This window comes from Lipophrys pholis (genome assembly GCF_963383615.2).
Source record: "Lipophrys pholis genome assembly, chromosome: 19".
Taxonomy (NCBI): Eukaryota; Metazoa; Chordata; class Actinopteri; order Blenniiformes; family Blenniidae; genus Lipophrys; species Lipophrys pholis.
In genome coordinates this window covers 5,990,218-6,008,417 of record NC_137647.1, presented here as the reverse complement: position 1 = coordinate 6,008,417, position 18,200 = coordinate 5,990,218, and the positions used below count along the sequence as shown (strand labels likewise).

The following is an 18,200-nucleotide window of genomic DNA, read 5'->3' as shown; positions in this document are numbered from 1 at the left end:
AGGAGACAGGAAGTGAAACAGGAAGCACCAGTGTTTGAACTTCGAGATAAAGAAAATGGATTTTTTTTGGGTCGTAAAAGTGCAGAGAAGAAAAAGTGAATCAGTGGACAAAACCAACAAGAGGAGAAGCCTGGTTGAAGCATTTTGTAAGTGTATTCATAATTCATATACATATTGACAGGTTTCTAATACAGCATGGTTCTCATAGTGTAACTGTCTTCTCTCAGCTCGCCTTTTTTTTTCTTTTGTTTTTTACAAGAATAACAATAAAAAATGATAAAGACAACACCATGTACGACTCACTTTTTTTTTTTTTTTTTTCCTTTTCTTTTTTTTAAATCTTATGGCAATGCTTCTTTTTGAATGGATTTTGCATCTCCCGATTCAACCGCGGCTGAAGAATGAACCCGCTGGAAAGTAACTCGGTCGGACTCGCTCGCAGCTCCACGTTCGAGACTCTCCGACGGCCCCCGAAGACTCTGCGGCGTCCTCTCCTTCATCTCGTGTCCCCCATGTCCCCCCCCCCCAGTCGGCACAGGTAGCGACGGCGGCCCCCATAGTGTTATCTCTCCTCTTTAAACAAGTCTCTTGTCCTCCTCCTTCACGAACATTTTGTACTTGAAAAATAAGCTCGCGTCCATGTGGTTTTTCATGAATACTATCTGTACCGTAAAAACCCCCAAGTGATGAAAAATAAGAACACTTTTTAAAAGGACCAAAATGGAATCAAAAGACCCGGTGTGTCGGCGTTTTTTTCTTCTTTCTTTCTTTTTTTCCTCACCCGCCCCCCCCCCCCCCCAGCAACACGCACTCATTTTCTCACTCGCACACGAGACTTTTTGAAAGGCAACAGATGTCCGTTCTCCAAGGCAATAATGTCTTTGTGGCAAAACTCGACCCTGACATTCCAGGCAAACAGCGCTCCGGCTCCCCTCTCCTCTCCAGGAATGAAACAAAAACAACAAAAAAACCCAAACAAACAATCCGATTCACATGTCGACTGAATATAAAGTGAATACATCCATTTCGTTTTCATGAGTAAATACTGACGAGGATACAAAATAATAATGAGGGCTAAAATGATAACTGTGATTGTTCTAGTATACGATAAAACACTACTTGTGAGAGGATACAGAAGTGTCCTCCTTGCTCCCAAAACTGCTTCTTCAAAGCAAAACAAACTGGAAAAAAAAAAAAAATTATGTAAATGATAATACAGATCATGATAAACAAGAGTTTAAATCAAAGTAACCCCAGAGAGAGAGGCTGTTTCTTTTTGTTCTTCATAGAAAAGTTCCGTTCGCTCCTCCGTCAGGCTTCACGTCTCGTTCCATTTGATCTTTGTTGGTTCTTTTTAAAAGTCTTTTTTTCTTGTAGCGCCGCTCCTCAATGTTGCAAATCCTTGTTGTTTTTTTCACCCCCACTTTTAAGTAAAGAGCAATATTTCTTTTTTTTCTTAAAAAAAAGTTTCTTTTTCTCCATCGTCTTTGATGTAAATAATGCTGATTCCTGTTGAGAAATTGTACATTCCCTTTTGTTGTTCTTCACCGCGGATGCCAGTCGTGTCTTTTCACCGTCTGCTCGTGTCCCAAACTAACCTGGAAAAATAAACAAAACAGAACATCAGCGAACACGCGTTGGATTTATCACAATCAGAACGAACATGACTGGTCGGCTGAGGAAATAAGAGTTGTTCGTTTTTTTTTATTATTTTAGTTGGAAGTTTAATCATCGACCGGCCGGTTAATCAGACAAAAGTTGTCAGATTGACGCTGATGTTCAAGACTTATTTTTCACTAATAAAATGAAGGTAATGTGTTTTTTGTCCTGATGTGCTTGTGTTGCGTATCCAGTAGAAGACGCTCCGACTCCCTTTTATTTCACGCTCCAGTCACCTGCAGAGTGAAGTAGTGAAGAGTGAAAAGTCGACGGCGTATTTACTGAACCGAGCGCTTTGCCTTCATGGTAAGTTAACTAGTTTGTGAAATAAACAACAACTCGGTAATTTCCCCATCTGCCACAACCCGCCTTGTTGTGTCATTCACGCCTGACTGATATGTAAGCTCGTTCTCCGCCCATGTTTTTATCGCTGCTGCAGCACTGACTGGACGTCGCCATCTTTGATGTGATGCACGCCATTACTGACTGACGTACACACACACACACACACACACACACACACACACACACACACACACACACACACACACACACACACACACACACACACACACACACACACACACACACACACACACACACACACACACACACACACACACACACACACACACACACACACACACACACACACACACACACACACACACACACACACACACACACACGAAAAAGTCTGGCCGACATATCGGCTATTAGAATTTTCTGACTCTAGTTTTATCCAAGTACAAGGTGTCGCTTAACTGCCATGCATCCTCCCAACCAGTAGTTGGCGCTACGGAGCCATCAAACCACTTTAAGACGTTCCTGAGAACTCCGTCTCGTCTACATGAAAGCTTTCAAGAGAAATCAGTCACCGGGAACATCCCGAATGAGAAAAGTTTAGTTAAAGGTGGAAAAACAATGAAATTCTTCATCATTTTAGATTTAAAAAAAAACAAACAAAAAACCCCCCCACAATCTCAAAATATTCAAGTCCATGTCTCGAAAACGTGCTGCACATTAAAAATGACGTGTTCTCAGCCACGTTTAATAAACGTTTTTAGGTTTTGCGAGCCACTCGTGCTTATGTTTGTTTATGTAATGACACACGATACGCTAGAAGAACTGAGAATGCGAGTTTGCGGATAATAGTTGGGACAAATGACCAAGTTGGATTGTTATTCCACCGTGTCTCTCAACTGTAAAACTACCGAGTCCCAGGAGGATATGGACGGGGGGTCATGAGCAGGGAGCTAAACCATGCGGGACAGGGGTTCCACAGGGACAGGATTGGGCAGGTTGGGTTTTCAGTGGCTCTGAGCACCGTTGCCATGTCAACAAACACAACAAAGGATGTCCGTTCTCACTCGAGAAACGTTGTTGTGTGAACAACAGTCTCTTCCTCGCTGGTTCTGCTCCAGCCGTCGTCACACTCATGCTTCATTTCCCCCGCCGCTCCTTTAGAGCGTCTTCTCCGCCGCCATACAAGCACTGGAGGCATTTTAAAGCCTTTCAATGGCTTTTTAACACGGCCTCAGAACAAGACTGGAAGCCGAATATAAAACGAGTCCACTTTTTCAGGACTATCTCCAGGGGAAAAAAAGCAAAAATTGAAAGAGCCTTGAGTGATTGTTAGTTGATACGGCAGGCCAAAGAAGATATACAACAGAGTAGTCCAGTGGCCCAGTCGGCCTGAACAATGTGTTGCTCTGATCAGCAGCAGTGTGAATGTTTAATACAGTAGGTTCAATAAATACACGAATCATTCGCTTAAGTCCATTGTCTTTGGCTCTACTTGTCACACACAGAACCATATCATTGCACAGATCTAATGAAAGAAGGGGAAAAAAAAGAAAGAAAAATCCCTCTACTTCTTACATGTCGAGAAAAAGAGTGAAATGGCGCACATTCAGTTTCCATGAGGACAGGATGGATTGAGAGTGAGGGGGAGGGAGTGACGGGGAGTGACGAGCAGCAGTGCAGCTGCCGAGGTGAGCTGAGGAGGAGTGTGAGAGCTGGATGATTCTCCTCCACCAGGAGTCCAGGAACCGTTTGCAGGAGGAGGATTTTTAAAAACCCAATGTGACGCAACAAAGTTCAAACAAGATCTAATAATGACAAGAAACGATGGAATAGAAACTGGTTTTTCCAGATGAACGTTTGCCGTTGTGGCTGGGTGGTGGCTTTTATCCACTCAACATTTTAGAAACCTGCTGGCATGTGGTTAAAAAATAAATTAAAAGAAAAAAAAAAAGAATCGTCCACGAAGGCCTAGTTGGACAATATGGGTATAATTTTGCGACACAGCACACAGATAAGAGTACAACCCATGTCCACATGGCTTTTTTTTCTTCTTTTCAAGACTGTCTCAACAGGTGTTCACTTTGCATACAAGTTAATTTGTCAGTTTTGAAAATACTATACCAACATTGAGATTAAAAAAAAGACAGTTTTTTTTAGTTTATCACAGGCTCTGCTTTAAAAACATCATCAGCAAGGTGCTTCGTGTCAGTGCCAAGGTCATTCTACATTATTAATCATATTTTATCATCGAGCACAAAAAAACCTTTTGTTTTCGGTCCGAGATGTTTATTTCACACATCAACTTTTCAGCCGAGGTGAACTACACTGACTGCGTTTTAAACCAGGTGTGTGTGTGCACCATCAACACATCTTTTAGCTGATCCGTGTATTTACCGTGTAGAAGTGTCAAATTTACCCAGTGTTGTTTAATAAATAAAGTTTGCTGGAAAGCGTTAAGCTGTCCCGGAGTGGTGGTGATGAAATTAACCTGCATGCACTAATTTAAAGGTTTCCGGGATTAAACATCTGAATATCTGATCTTGATTCTTTTTCTTTTTTTTTTTTAAATCAATTATGCAGAGTGGGGCATAAAATAGATAAAAATTATCAGAAATAAAAAATCTTTTCAGAATTTGTAGCCTCAAAGAATGACGAGTCATCAAGACATTTCTTAAAACCAACGATCAAATAGCCGCAGGTGGATAAATCTGCAGAAACTCCAGAGGTGTGCTTTAAGAGTCTGATTCATTAACATGACAGGTACTGCACTACTAATAAGCTGCAGTGATTTGGACTAAAACTGGTTCTCGGGGTGGTTTTCAGCTCTCGCCGACTCTTCACGCTTCAGAAAAGCGACGTAACGATCGGTTCGTGTCATGCGCGTGTGTTTTCAGTCTGTGGATGATGAGGACTTTTACAAAAGGACAACAAATGCATCAAATCTCAGAAGCTGTTTTACACGTTCTGTATTTAAAGCCGTTTTCTTGTGCTCGGTTTCATTTGTGTTCAGTTTATCGGTTTCCTGAAAGAACTTTGGAAAAATGTCTATTTTGAATATTCTGTCGAGTTTTTATCATCCAGTACCTTTTTCCATTACATTCTGGAATGTGCACATTAATTTTCTAAATAAACTAAAAGCCCAGATTTTTTAACAACAGAGAAACAACCAGTTTCCTGGTGTCTTGCTGAAAACTCCACAAACAGAATAATTCCTCAAACGGAGGATAAGGGCTTCATGAACTTGAGGTATGAGGTTTACACGCACAAACACAAAAGGAGACTTTAAAACCATTGCCACAATCAGGATACCAAACACCTCAGCATCACAGCTAATTTGATTTTAACCAGTTTTCAGTTCTTGGAAGAAAATGTTGCTGATTTTTATTTTTCCCCAGTGTTGTCCACCCCCTGTTAATTGCCTGACTGTCTCCAGGAAAAAAAAAGCTACCCGCACCCAGGCAATTACCCATCTTCATATTATATTGACTGGATTTAATTTGATTTTATGGCTGTAGAATGATCAAAAAATGTGCAGTGACTGTTCGTGTCCTTTCCCCCCAAAATAACTTTCAATGTCCTTCAATATTGTTTGTTATTAAAGCTACACGTCTTGTTATTGAACAGTTGTACTGCAGAAGTCCTGTAGGCCACTTCAATGACCAGAACACAAACACAAACCTGGACTTGTCTGCATTTTAAAAATTATCTCTATATCATAAAGAGTTGAGGAGTTACGGTCACGAGATGTAGAAATACTTCCAGTGGGGACAAGACAGGAGTAAAAAATAGAAACATCTAAACTTACAGCTCCCAGACGCCTGTGTCTCGTCTTCCTCTCCATTTCTCTCAGCCTCTTTCTGACTGCTCCAGGTACACTGACTTGGCTGGCCGGATGCTCTGGGTAAACTGAATGAAGTAGAGAAACAAACCAAAGGGGACAGAGGAAGATCGAAGAACGAATGAGACCGAGAATGAAGTTAAAGGGCTGGGTTAAGTGATACCAAGCTGTGAAACTTCAGCAGGAATAGAGCAAGACTAGATTACGGTAACCAACCTCTCTTTCTTTACCTTGTGCTTCGGACACCGCAGTGAGAAGTTATCTTCATTCAGAGAGCAGTCTGACAAAGGGGAACAGAGAACAACCACACTGTTTAAACACTGTGCACATTATTTGTGTTCTACGTTAACACTTGTGTTTAATGCGCCCGCTCACCTGCTTCAATAGCACACAAGTGGTGATAGCGGAGCGTACAGCCTTTACTGTAGCAGCCCAGGGTTGATCCAACCATCTCACAGTACGAGCAACACTGTGGACAGAGGACATCCGATTGTCAGTGAAAAGAGGCTGAGGTAAATTATGAAAATGGCTGCTCAATGTAACAAAATGAACATAAAATTATACAACAGGACATACTGTATGTATTTTGTCAGCTGAGCTATTCCAAAATATACCAGGTCAAATAAACACAGGACACTCACTGTTTCTCTGGCGCCATCTAGTGCCTCCTGCAGGCCGTACAGTCTCCCATTGACGAGATACACCCCACTGGTCCACACTATACATCCTTCATGGACCCACAGCTCCTCGGGGTCCATGGGCATTTGAGGCAACTGTGCGAGTTGTGCCAGGGGTCCCAGGGAGTCCAGGGCCGGGGGAGGGGGCTGGAAGGGCAGAGACGCTTTACTGTTGGATGGAACCATTCTGGGGGAATCCTCACTGGACTTGTGCCTCCTTTTGAAGCGAGGATGCGAGGTCAGCTTTCTGTGTTGAGGTCGCTGTTGAGCTTCGTCTGCTGGCTGCGGCCGCTGCTTCTGAGCCTGCTGCTGGTCAGTTTCAAGGTCGGGCTCCCTCTTAAGTTCAGGGATCGGCCGAATGTCTAGATTCATGTCCCAGGTTAAAGACGGTTTGATGGTGCTGGAGGAGGAAGAAGACGATGTGGTGCTACCAAACTTTCCAGCCAAAGGCATCATCATTTCCTCCAGCCCAGCAGGGGAGGCAGTTCTGAGTGTAGTGTTAACAGTTGTTGGGTTAGGATCTAGGCTGAGGCTGTAGTCACTCTCACTCGAGGGCTTGGTAAGCGGAGCATCCTGTGTTTGTGCGTCTTGGATAGCGCTCAAAGCATTTACGCTCATGTCTGAATTTGGTCCTGCTTTGTTTGTGCCTGTGGTTGTCTGACACTGTCTGACCTGCGGCTGATTCTTGGGGAGCTTCGCAGCATATTCAGCTGGATAGAAAGGCCCATAGAGATCTCCGAGGTGCTTGTAATTTGCCCATTTCTGGCAGAGACAGCAAAGCAAGCGGCCAGAGTGATTGGTCTCTGTAATCACAGGGCCTGAAACAACATAGCCAGATGAAGGAAGTGCTTTTCCTGACTGAAGTCTAGTTTCCACCTCATCTGTCTCCCTTTTCTCTGATTCTCTGTCTCTCCGAGATAACTGGGAGGAAAGAGCCGAGGTCATGAGAGAATCAATTCCACTCGCTTTCCCTCCAACTGCACTGCGCTCTCCTTTCATCTTGTCCTCCTCAGCGTTCACAATGGTGCACACTGCCCCAATCTCCGGTACTTTTTTTTCCACATGTATGTGAGGAACAAATAAGCCTTTTCTATTTGGATCTGCAAAAACTCTATTTGCGCCAAAACTCCCTACTGCCCCTAAAGGTGTGTCTGGGTCATCTTTGGCCATGGGTGGTAGTGGTGCTGAAGCTGCCGGTCTCCTCCTCCTCCTCTGTCGTCCTCTTGCTTCCAGCGGCTCGCCTTCATCCTTCACACCTCTGCGTCTCCGTCGCGCTGGTTTGACTTCAATCTCAGGCTGTGTGTCTTCGCTCTCAACATCCACCTTCACCACCTGGGTCAAAATGGGTGGGGCGAGCGGGGGAGTGTCTTCGTTTTCGGCTTCGTTTTCGGGCGGCGGCGGGGGTTCTGTGGGGGCTGATGTGCTGCTGGCAGTCTGCACCTCTGTCTGGGGTGGGTCAGCAGCTGAAGCTGTAATGGGTGGAGTAGGCAGAGCAGTCATAACTGTGTTCTGTCCTGGGACTTGAGGCTGACCCTGGCCTGGCGTTTGGACTTGGTTCTGAGTCCGTTTTTGTTTATTCACGCTCCCAACAGGCCTGCCCTTTTTCTTGCCAGATGGGAAATAGCCTTTAGGCACAAGGCTCTCCAGTGGCTTGTCTTGTGGCGACATACTGGACCTACTACTGGACATCTGATGTCTGCTCAGCATGTGTCCTTGAGTTTGGCTATGGTGGGGTGAGGTGGTCCCATAGTAGTCACTGCCAGGATAATCATCAAATCCAATGCCAGATTCTTGAAGTTTCTGTCGAAGAAGGTTAGCAGCAGACTGCTCTCCCCTTCTCGTCTCCAGCTGTTGGTAAGTGTTAGTGAAATGCTGGATGTCCGAAAGAGCAGATGAAGACGGAGGTGGGGAACCCTGGACTGGGCGAGGAAGAGGGGGGGGAGGGGGTAAAGGACCAAGCAATGCGAAATCTTCCTTGTCGCCCGACACTACAGCAGCACCTAATCCAAAGTCAAAGTCCTGCTGTTTGAGGACTTGAGATGACTGATGGGGATCACACGGGTAGGCAGAGGGAGGTAAAGGTCCAGCGTCATCAACTCCTCTAAAGGGAATCATGTCATTTAATGAGTGACTTTCATCCATGTAACTATCATCCCCTCCTGTGGCCCTGGGGAAATGTGCTAAGTCTTGGTCCTGTGAATCATTAAATGTTGGTATTTCAGGGTGAGAGAAGCCTGGGTAATGATTTGAGTCATCATCAGCATGGACTGCTGGCTTTTTAATATTTGGTGTGATTTTCTGCACAATTGCCTCAAGTTTCGACCCCCTTCCTTTTCTGGAAGGCAAAACATTGGTGTTGCCACTTGATGGAGACAGAGGTTGTGAAAAGGTATTTTCTCCAAGTAGAGGGGACGAGAGCCTGGGACATGGAATATCTGAACTGGATGAGTCATCTTCATTGTGATGGCTCGACTCAGACTGAGCCCCGGGGGAGTGATGTGAATTTGTGGCAGCCCTCTGCTGCGACGCATCCTGGAGTTGCCTTTTGGCGGGAATAGGAGAGATAAAAGAACGAACTCTCCTCCTCAATATTAGTGGATTTGTGTCTCCAGAAGTCCCGGATTTAGTCTGACGATGCACCTGTGGCTGAATGGAGTTCACGTCAGCAGGAGGCTTAGTGGAGCTGGATGCAGGGGGAGGAGGGGGTGGAGGAGGAGGAAGGGGGCAAGGGTGCTTGACATCCTCTGTAGCTGCTCTGGCTTCAGTTTCTGCAGCACTTTGGCTAAGAGACAGGAGAGAAACGGGGCCGTGTGACACTACAGGTGCAGGAGGAGGAAGAGGGGGAGGAGGGGGAGCAGGCTGTGTTCTGAAGTAGGAGTCTGCCTCCATCAGTCGAGCGCCTTCTCTTCCTGGGTGTGCCGACTCCCACATTTTCATGTCATAGTAAGTGCTTTGATGATGGAGTGAAGTTTTACTCGGGTGTGGTTCACCCGGAAGGTCAGCTTGAGAGATCATCCTCGGTCTCTGCTCCGACTGGCTGACCTTGTGTCTTCCAGGAGAAGAGCCAGGCTGCAACATCATCTCCTTTGTTGGCCTATTCATTGCTTTTACCCACTCGCTCATGTCATGTGGGTGATGAGGGGGGCCACGAGGGTGAGGGTACATTTGGAGCTTATTTGTGGTCTGAGCTTGAGGGGATAAATTGTGGTAGGGATGGTGAGAGGGAAAATGGGGATTACTGCGCGACATGATGCCACCTTCTCTCGCATCGCCGTATCGATAACTAGGAAAAGCACTACTGCCACTGGCTGACAGATCAACGCCGTGGAGATATGACTGATGCCTTGACGGTGAAGATAACGGATTAGTGCTGATAGGATGAGAAGACAATGAAGTGATATCAACACTCCCTCGCCTATAGGGGTCAGGATTCATTACAACTGATGAATGAACCGACTTGGTATGAAACTCCATATCTGCCTCATTAGCCCCACTACTGCCCTGATGTTCACTTTGTAAAGTTGCAGGATCTACTCCAACCTCTTTAGGTGTCATTTCCATTTTTATCACTTGTTTACCTCCAGTATCTTTTTTACTTAGATCGCTCGCTATTGCAGGGGAGGAAAATGGTTGTTGGATCACGGAGGCTCCACTCTGACTTTTCTCCCGCTCCCTCTCTCGGTCGCTCTCCCTGTCCCGCTCTGGTGTGCTGCGTCGGTTTGGCGACACATCACAGATGACAGAGCGGCGCTCTGATGGGGCTAACACGGAGCCTGTTGATTTCTGAGACTCAGTTTGACCAATGCTGCCAGTAAGTGGCTCTGGCTCCTGTAGAAGCAGCTCCTGCACAGCAGAGGATGGCGTAGACACATTTGATAAGGCTTTTCTCTGAGGCAGAGAATAGTCTGCTAAGTTTATATGTTTCGGAGGCGGTTGCTGAGGCTCTGCAGCCTGTGGTGTATGGCTCTGGGACACACCCACTTCAGTTTTTACAGCGTTTTGCAGAATCTTAGCGTTGGACAAATCTGTCTTAACAGAGGACTGAGGATCTGTGGTAAAATCAGGCTCACTTCCATGCCTCTGGGTTGGGACTTTTCCAGAGCTACTCATCTGGGTGGAATGAGAACCTTCAGCTACTCCACTCTGCATTCTCATACTTTCAGTCATGCCATATGGATGTCTGCTTTGAAACTGTTGTTGAACTTGGAGATGTGCAGAATAGGCCTGTTCCTGTCTCCCATAACGTCTGTCTAAATTGTAACCTTGAAGAACCTCCTGCAAAAGGCTTGGAAATTGCTGCATCTGTGAATTTTCCTCATGACCTTTAGCCCCCACTCCTTGTCCTCTCTTCACCAAAGGATCTGGCATGGAAGTTGCATCTTTTGAATGCGCAGAGCCATAACCAGTTTGTGACTGTTGAAACCCTAGATATCTGGGATTTGATTCCATTACACTCACTGAGCCCGCCCTCCCTTTGTTTTTAATGGACAAATCTGACCCATATGTTGATTCTGGGTAGCCGTATTTATGCGAACCAGAATGCGGAGGATTCTGAGGCCTTCCAAAGTTTAATTTTTGGTGATGCGAGGAATACATGGTCAAATCTACCCCCTCATCTCCATTATGACTAGTAGACTCTTTTAAGTAAGCGTGTGGCTGTTTCTCCTCCACACAATTGTCTTGAGGATGCTTACTTTTATCAGTATGAGCTCCCTCAGACCGAGCTGAAACGATCACACCGATACTGGCATTCTGCTGCTCCTCAGACGTGTGCTTTTCTTCCCTCGCATTATTGTGTAATCTAGATGCCGAATGCAACATATTTTCTTTGTCCTGGCAATTTTGCGTATTGACTTCTCCATCTTGCTGCATGTGGCTACAGTCTTTCTCTGATTTCTCGTCAGCACATTCACTTTCATTTTTGATTACTTCATTTTTGATTTCTGTTGTCTTCCTCAAGCCTCCTCTGTGGTCATTATATGTTAAAGCAGGCTCCGGGACACAATTGGGCTGGGGAACACTGGAGGATGTGAATGAAGGGGAAGATGAAACAGGAGGTGTTGAATGGGAAGTTGGGCCCGTTTCTGATGACTGACATCCAAAGGATGGCGATGATGATGAAGGAATGTGAGCTTCATTTACTTTTGCTTCAGAGGCAATGCATTCTTCAGACTGCGACTCAGAAGTGACAGTTTTAACATTTGAGGCTTGTCCACTCTGTGGTTGGGTCTGACTCTGAGAGGGGTAACCAGTCGTTTCTGAGCCGCTGCTTGCACCACTCATCTGCCTCATTCTTGCATGTTCCCCTTCAGAAAACGGCTCCTCTCGCTCCATTTTGTTCCCTAATGAACCTCCGACAGATATCAATGAGGAGTCTTCATCAGCACCAGTATCTAAGCTGGTACCATCACTGGTCAGCGCTGCACCTCCATCTTTGACTGTGCTAGTGCTCGAGGCTGCACTCGCGTTTCGACTTCTGGATTGAGACGGGGGTATGCCATGGGCCCCCTGCTGCATCTGCCCACCATCTCTCTTCCTCTGCGAAAACACTGTGTCAGTGAGGAGCATGTGCTGGACCGTGTTCGGTAAATTGGCTACTTGTGAGCTCAAGGCATTAAGACTATTCAAGCCGGCATCTTGCATTTTGTCGAGAGAAGAGGAATAAACAGAGGAGCTCTCCTCTCGGGGTCCGATTGCACCGAGACCCATTTTACTGCGGCCTGTTGCAGAAAGATTGCTTCCTCCAACAGCACTCAGGTTATGAGCTTTATGACTGCCACTGCTACCACAACTACTGATGCTGCTATTTGAGTTGGGTGTGGGACTTAGCTGAGGCATGGTGTGCAGTAACCTACCATGACCATGGCTGCTACGAGGGTTTGATGTCGGGGGATGTGAAGGACCATGACCTGAGGGGTTCCCATGTGCCTCGGAGACACCCATCAAAGGCGAAGGAGAAGAGCTACAGCTTGGGGAATGCACTGCAGAAGCGGCTGGACTGGGGTTGGATATCGGGCTAAAGTTTTGGTTGATTTGAGTTTGTTGCGCATTCGGGTGCATCGGGGATTTAGCCATTTCTTGAGATGCTGGCTGAGGTATACTCGGATTAGAAGCTTGATGATGTTTAGCGTACACTGAGCCTGGAGATGGACCCTGGTGTTGCATCTTGAGCGAGTTGTCATAACCTACTCCTAAATTGTGCTGCGAGTTGCGGTGCTGTAATGCGGCCTGTTTGTGAAGTGAATGCGTCTGCGGAGAGTATCCAGGGTAATTTGAAGCATGGTAACTCTGTGGAACGTTCTCCAATGGCCCTACATTGTTAGCAGCAACTGAACTGGAGATTGAGTTTGAACTGGAGTTTACGCTCGGAGAACTGTTGACTTTCGGATCAAACCCGGCACTAGCAGCTCCATCCAGATATCTCTGTGGAGGGGGGCTGTACATTCCTGATGACCCCGTGGAAGCCGCACCCTGTGGAGAGTAGTGTGCGTACTGCGGGGTCATTCTGTGCCCGGAGTGCGGGTAGCTCCTATGCTGCTGCGCATGGTGCACAGCTGGGAAGGTCTGCCCATGCTGGCGGTGTTGCATTTGAGAACCAGGAACTGACTGCATTGCAGGGCTCTGACTGATATTATACTGGGAAGGAGAGAATCCTCCGGCACCTCCACCAGAACCACCACTGGAGGCATAGTCCACTGGATACGGTGACATGAGGCCCGGCGACGGTGTAGCGCTCGATCCAGGGTGCCGGTACTGGTGAGGTATGTGTCCATCAAGGTTTGGGTAGCCGAAGCCGCCTCCATAAGGCATTCCTCCTCTTCTGTGCCTGTCCTTGGCTCCCATTGAAAAATAATAATCCATGGCGTCCTTCCTGTACGGGTTGCCGCCGCCGCCACTGTGAATGTTACCCTGTGACGGCGGCAGCTCCAATGCTCCTCGGTTTCTCGCGCTGTAAGCGAGAATGTGGCTTGCTTGACTTGGGTGGTGATGGCCTCTGTGCAGACTCTGCTGTTGCATCGCCACGTAATCATCCGTCATCCTCGGGGAAATCTGGGGTTCTGCCGGCTGAGGGGGATAAGGAGGTCCGCCTCCACCCCTCCCACTGAAGCCGGGCGGCAGAGAGGGGGGAGCGGGGCTGTTTGAAAAATTCTGCATTGTTTGTCCAAGTCAGGATTTAAAAAAAAAAAGAAAAAAGAAGGAAATATCTGTCCGTGTCTATATCAGGGAATGATTCTGATTAGAAACTGGAAGGCCAATGGCAGTAACCTTAAATGACAAAGAGCTTGAGCCTGGCAGTAAAACAAGGAAATACTTTTGAAATCCACCAAAGAGCAAAAGCGACAAAATATATATATATATATATTGCAGATGTTATAATGTTGTTGTAACATATGTAGTGGATTACAAAGCTGATGATAGAAAAATTAAATAAAAAATAAAAGTAGGTTATTTTCACCTAGCTGGGACCTCAAAAAAAAGAAAAACGTAGTGAAGCAGACTTCTGAAAAATGAGGAATCATTCCCACAAAGCTGAAGCAGTTTGGCACTAAACGGGCAATGAAATCACAGACCACTGCCTCATCAACATGTGAGATTTTCAACCTTAAATGTCTTAACATGTATACACTCCACTATAATAACGGCTGGAGCGAGCGGAGCTATTTTAAGATTGAAGCAGCCCCGGATCCAATAGCATCTCGTGAAAAAGGAAAAAAGAAAAATCTGAATAAAAACATTGAGGCTGTGTTCTGTCACTGCAGTCCTTCAGTTCGTCAACATGTGCGAGTCTGCCGGGACCTGGCTCACACCTGTGTGAGACAAAAACTCCAGTAACAGAATCACAAGGTCTGAATACAGACCTTCACTGAACACTCCCGGGGGCAAACACTCCATGGATATTCTCATTGGCTCGTGGACTGCAGCGTGAAACACTTTTTCAGATGCTCTCTTTCTTGGTCGTTCCCTTTTTTTTTCTTTTTAGTTTTTAGCAGCATGCATTCATTCGGACTGTAGAAGTATTTGGTCCCTGTTTAGCAGTCGTCCTTTTCCTCCGGCTGCGTTCAGGTTCTCCACTCTCCCTCCTTCGTCTTCAGCATTTAGCAGCCTTACCTTTGTTTTTCTCTGTCAACCATCATTTAATTCTACCTAGTTCCATGGCAACAATTTTCCAAAGGGAGGGTAATCCATTTATTCCACTTCAGGTTCAGTCAATTTGAGCTTCCATTTTCTGTTTCTCCTCAGTATTTCCATGCAGATAACTTCATTTTTCCAGGAGCGGCCGACCAGAAGCCTTCACAACTCTGAAAATACAACAGACAGATCATGAGAGTTAGTACTGAGAAATTAAGGAGCAATGTTTGCTAAAGACATTTTAGACAGCAGAGTGTTCACAGACAAAGGGGGGAAAACACATTTTAACATAGCAACAGTTTGAAATATCACAATCATATCATTTACTGCAACACTAAAATTGAACAGATTTGAAGTCAGATTTGTTAATCGTTGACCCCGGGCTCTGATCTGGCATCACATGTTTCACATTACATCAGCGTTTCCCATTAGAGGGCTTTTCTTTCCTGGTCAACAACAAAATAATGACAGGGCCGTGGCACAGATACCGATATTCGCACATTGAACCAGCATTAACATACACATCGCACCATGTTGCACACAATCCATTCAGCTACATAAAAGGCTTCCTGGCCTCATATCAGTGCTTTTATTTGGTTATGTGCTGCGAGAACAGCCTTAACTGTGGCAGGCGCTTAAACAATACACGCTTAAGCTGCTTCTTCTGACTGATAACAAGCCAGAGAAAAAGTGGGTAAGCAGTGGCATGCAATTAAAGCAGCAAAGCAGCCCAGACAAGGTCACAAACACTTCCACACATGTAAACAAACAAGACAGGGGAGTCAAGACAGGAGCACACCATCGCCCACTTTCTTTCTTTTTTTTTTTAACAATCCAATTCACTTCACTGTGTTTAACTTGTGTTAATGGGATTTAATTATTATGGGGTAATAATTAAAGGGATGACGCCACCTTTATGGGGTCAGTGCCTTTAGTGTGTCTCTCCTGCACTGTAAAACAGTTAACGACTTCTCTTGTGTTGCAGATCCCACATTGGGAAGGTGATGAGGAGAGGGGGCAACAAAACAAAAAAAACGATCCCATTATATCCATCAGGAGAGGAGACAGAAAGACAAGACAGACATGCTGCAACACCAAATGGGTCTGAGCTCCCACTGAAGCCAAAAAGAAATGCACAAGGAATGATGCAGTGTGGTAAAGTAAGAAGGACAAGGATTGATCTGCATCCGCCTATTAGCCCATATCGAGATTACTAATTAATCACAGCAGCTCACTGTGCACATCCAACAGCACACGGAGCAGTGCAGCAATAACACACTCTGCCAGACACTCAATCAATTGCAAACCTAATTGATAAGACCATACGCAGTGTTTTTTTTTTTTTTTGCAGATGGAAGATACGACGCAAGCTTTGTTGTGTTTCGTCTGTTTAGCTTCTCACCAAACACAGGCTCTCCTCCGACTCCCCAAGCAGCAGCATTCTAGCCGAGATAGACGCAATACAATAGTGGAGCTGGGCTGCTTTAGCTGGGCTTTTAGCGTTAGCTCCACATTAAATATGCGAGCTGGGAGCTAGGCTAGGCTACCGTTAGCATCCTGGCAAGGCAGCTAATTTCTCTGTTTCGCGGAGCATGCACGGGAGGTGGGGGGAAAGAAAGAGGGGATTAAAAGCAAAAGAGGGCACGGCAAGAAAAAAAAAGAGAGACGTGATTAGTTGCAGATGTTCTCCCAGAAGAAACACACGCGGGCTCTGTGTGTGTGTGTGTATGTGTGTGTACGCGGGTTAGCTTGAGCAGCTATGAGGGAGCCGCATCAGAACACGTAGCGAATAAACACGGCTAGCTGATGCGTTACCTGGACCGGAGCAACACAAGGCCCCTCGGAGGAGCGAGAGGCTCGTTTTGTGGCAGGAAAACCCCCCAGACTCGAGTCGACTGCTCCGCCGCGTTTCCCCCTCCGCCTGCTCCGAGTCCAGACAACCCCGACCGGCGGGCGGAGAAGTCGGGAGGGAGGGGGGGACGACGGCCGTCACGACACGATCCCTGGGCCTTTTTTTCTTCTTCTCGTTCCCCCTTCTTGTTATTTTTGTGTTTTTTCTCCTCCTTTTGTCCTCACCTCCGAAAAAGATGAGAGCGGAGCTGGATAAGCGGGGTGGCTGTGGGTCCCGTCAGCAGCTCGGTCCATACACCCCCTCTTCCTCCTCCTCCTCCTCCTCCCCCCTCACCCTCCTCCCGTCGCCTCGCTCCTCTGAGGTGATTCCACCTTTTCTCCAGAACTCAAACCTTCGCTAACAACACGCCAACATTCCCCGTGTCACTTTCACGTCTCCGGGCTGCAGTTTGCATGGCTTCAACCGGCAGCTATTCCTCTTTACTGTGTGTATATGTGTGTGTGTGTGTGTGTGTTTTTTTTTCACTCTTTCCTCTTGCAACAGAAAAGACCGCCTTGAAAATGCACACACACTCATATTCCTGCACCCCCCCCTCTCCCCTCCTCCCTCATCTCTCTCTCTCCCTCCATCACATCCCTCCATCTCCCCTCCCTCTCTACAGCTTTCTGCTATTTCATTGATTTCCACCTATTCCTGCCATTAAATCTGATGTTGCACAGCAGTTTTTTGTTTTCCTTTATTGTATGTGTGTGTATATGTGAACATGTTGCCTGTGATCCTTTGTTCTGGTCTCGTCTCCAGTGAAAGGGAATGAGCCTGATGAAGGCACCAGGCTACAAAGCCAATATGGAGAGGAGACAGGCTTGAATGGAGGTTGAGTCTTGTAATGAGCAACAGATAAAAGACAATTTGTGTTGGAAAATAGGTGTGCCCAACTGCTTTCACAGGAAGACCGAGCCGGTGAAGTTCAGTGTGGTCTCTTAATACTGAATCACAGAGCGATCGCAGCCCCGGTGCAGCTATTTATGTGAGCCTGCACAAAGGAAATCCACTTAAATCATTAGGGTAATATCAAGCCATTGGTTAATGTTTGACACGACGCACTCGGGACATCATCACCGCCCGGCCAACAATGGAGGTGCTACAAACAGAATCCTCTCCTCATTTAATGTATTGTGTTGTCTCAGCCTCAGCTTATCTGCTCACACAGAGGGCCAGCCAGTGCAGTGCCGACCCACTCACACTCTCCCATCCTCATAATGATGTGCCCTATGCCCCCCATCCATGGTGCTGCACTTTTAATATACTGCAGTGTGTCATACATGCAAACACACACTGTGACCGTTTGTGTGTGTGTGTGTGTGTGTGTGTGTGTGTGTGTGTGTGAGTCTCACAAAACCTGCATACACACAGACACACAATCTCCAAACTCCAGTCAGTCCGCACACAAGCAAACACTCACTTAACCTGTCAATCACCAGAGTAAATCTCACTGTTTCCAACCAACAGTTCAATACATTTCATTCCCTTGCAGATACATGTCTATTTCTATCATAGTTGCCATAGCAACTGCATCACAGAGCCTTAACTGTGGATAATTTTTAGGCTACGTATCTGTCTACGTTTGTGTTTTTTTTGTTTTTTGTATTCTTCTTCTTCATGTGAAATTCCGTGCAGACACTGTGGTTTGCAGGTCCGAAAATTCATTAAAAAAAGAAAAAAAAGAAAAAAAGAAGAG

The 18,200-nt window shown here is 46.2% G+C and overlaps 1 protein-coding gene across 2 annotated transcripts; it reads right to left on the bottom strand.

Annotated features, from left to right (window-relative positions):
* Positions 1-129: 129 nt before the first annotated feature.
* Positions 130-13,635, bottom strand: tcf20 (transcription factor 20; the record flags this gene model as incomplete). 2 transcript variants are annotated; one of them, XM_080488549.1, is made up of 5 exons in its annotated part: positions 130-1,598; positions 5,771-5,871; positions 6,020-6,083; positions 6,179-6,272; positions 6,445-13,635. In XM_080488549.1, the coding sequence occupies 5 exons, from the start codon at positions 13,633-13,635 to the stop codon at positions 1,594-1,596; spliced, it is 7,455 nt and encodes a 2,484-aa protein (XP_080344675.1). In that variant the 3' UTR covers positions 130-1,593. The 2 variants fall into 2 exon arrangements, with proteins under 2 accessions (XP_080344675.1, XP_080344676.1); XM_080488550.1 differs by having other exon boundaries at positions 6,034-6,083.
* Between the last annotated feature and the right edge of the window lie 4,565 nt (positions 13,636-18,200).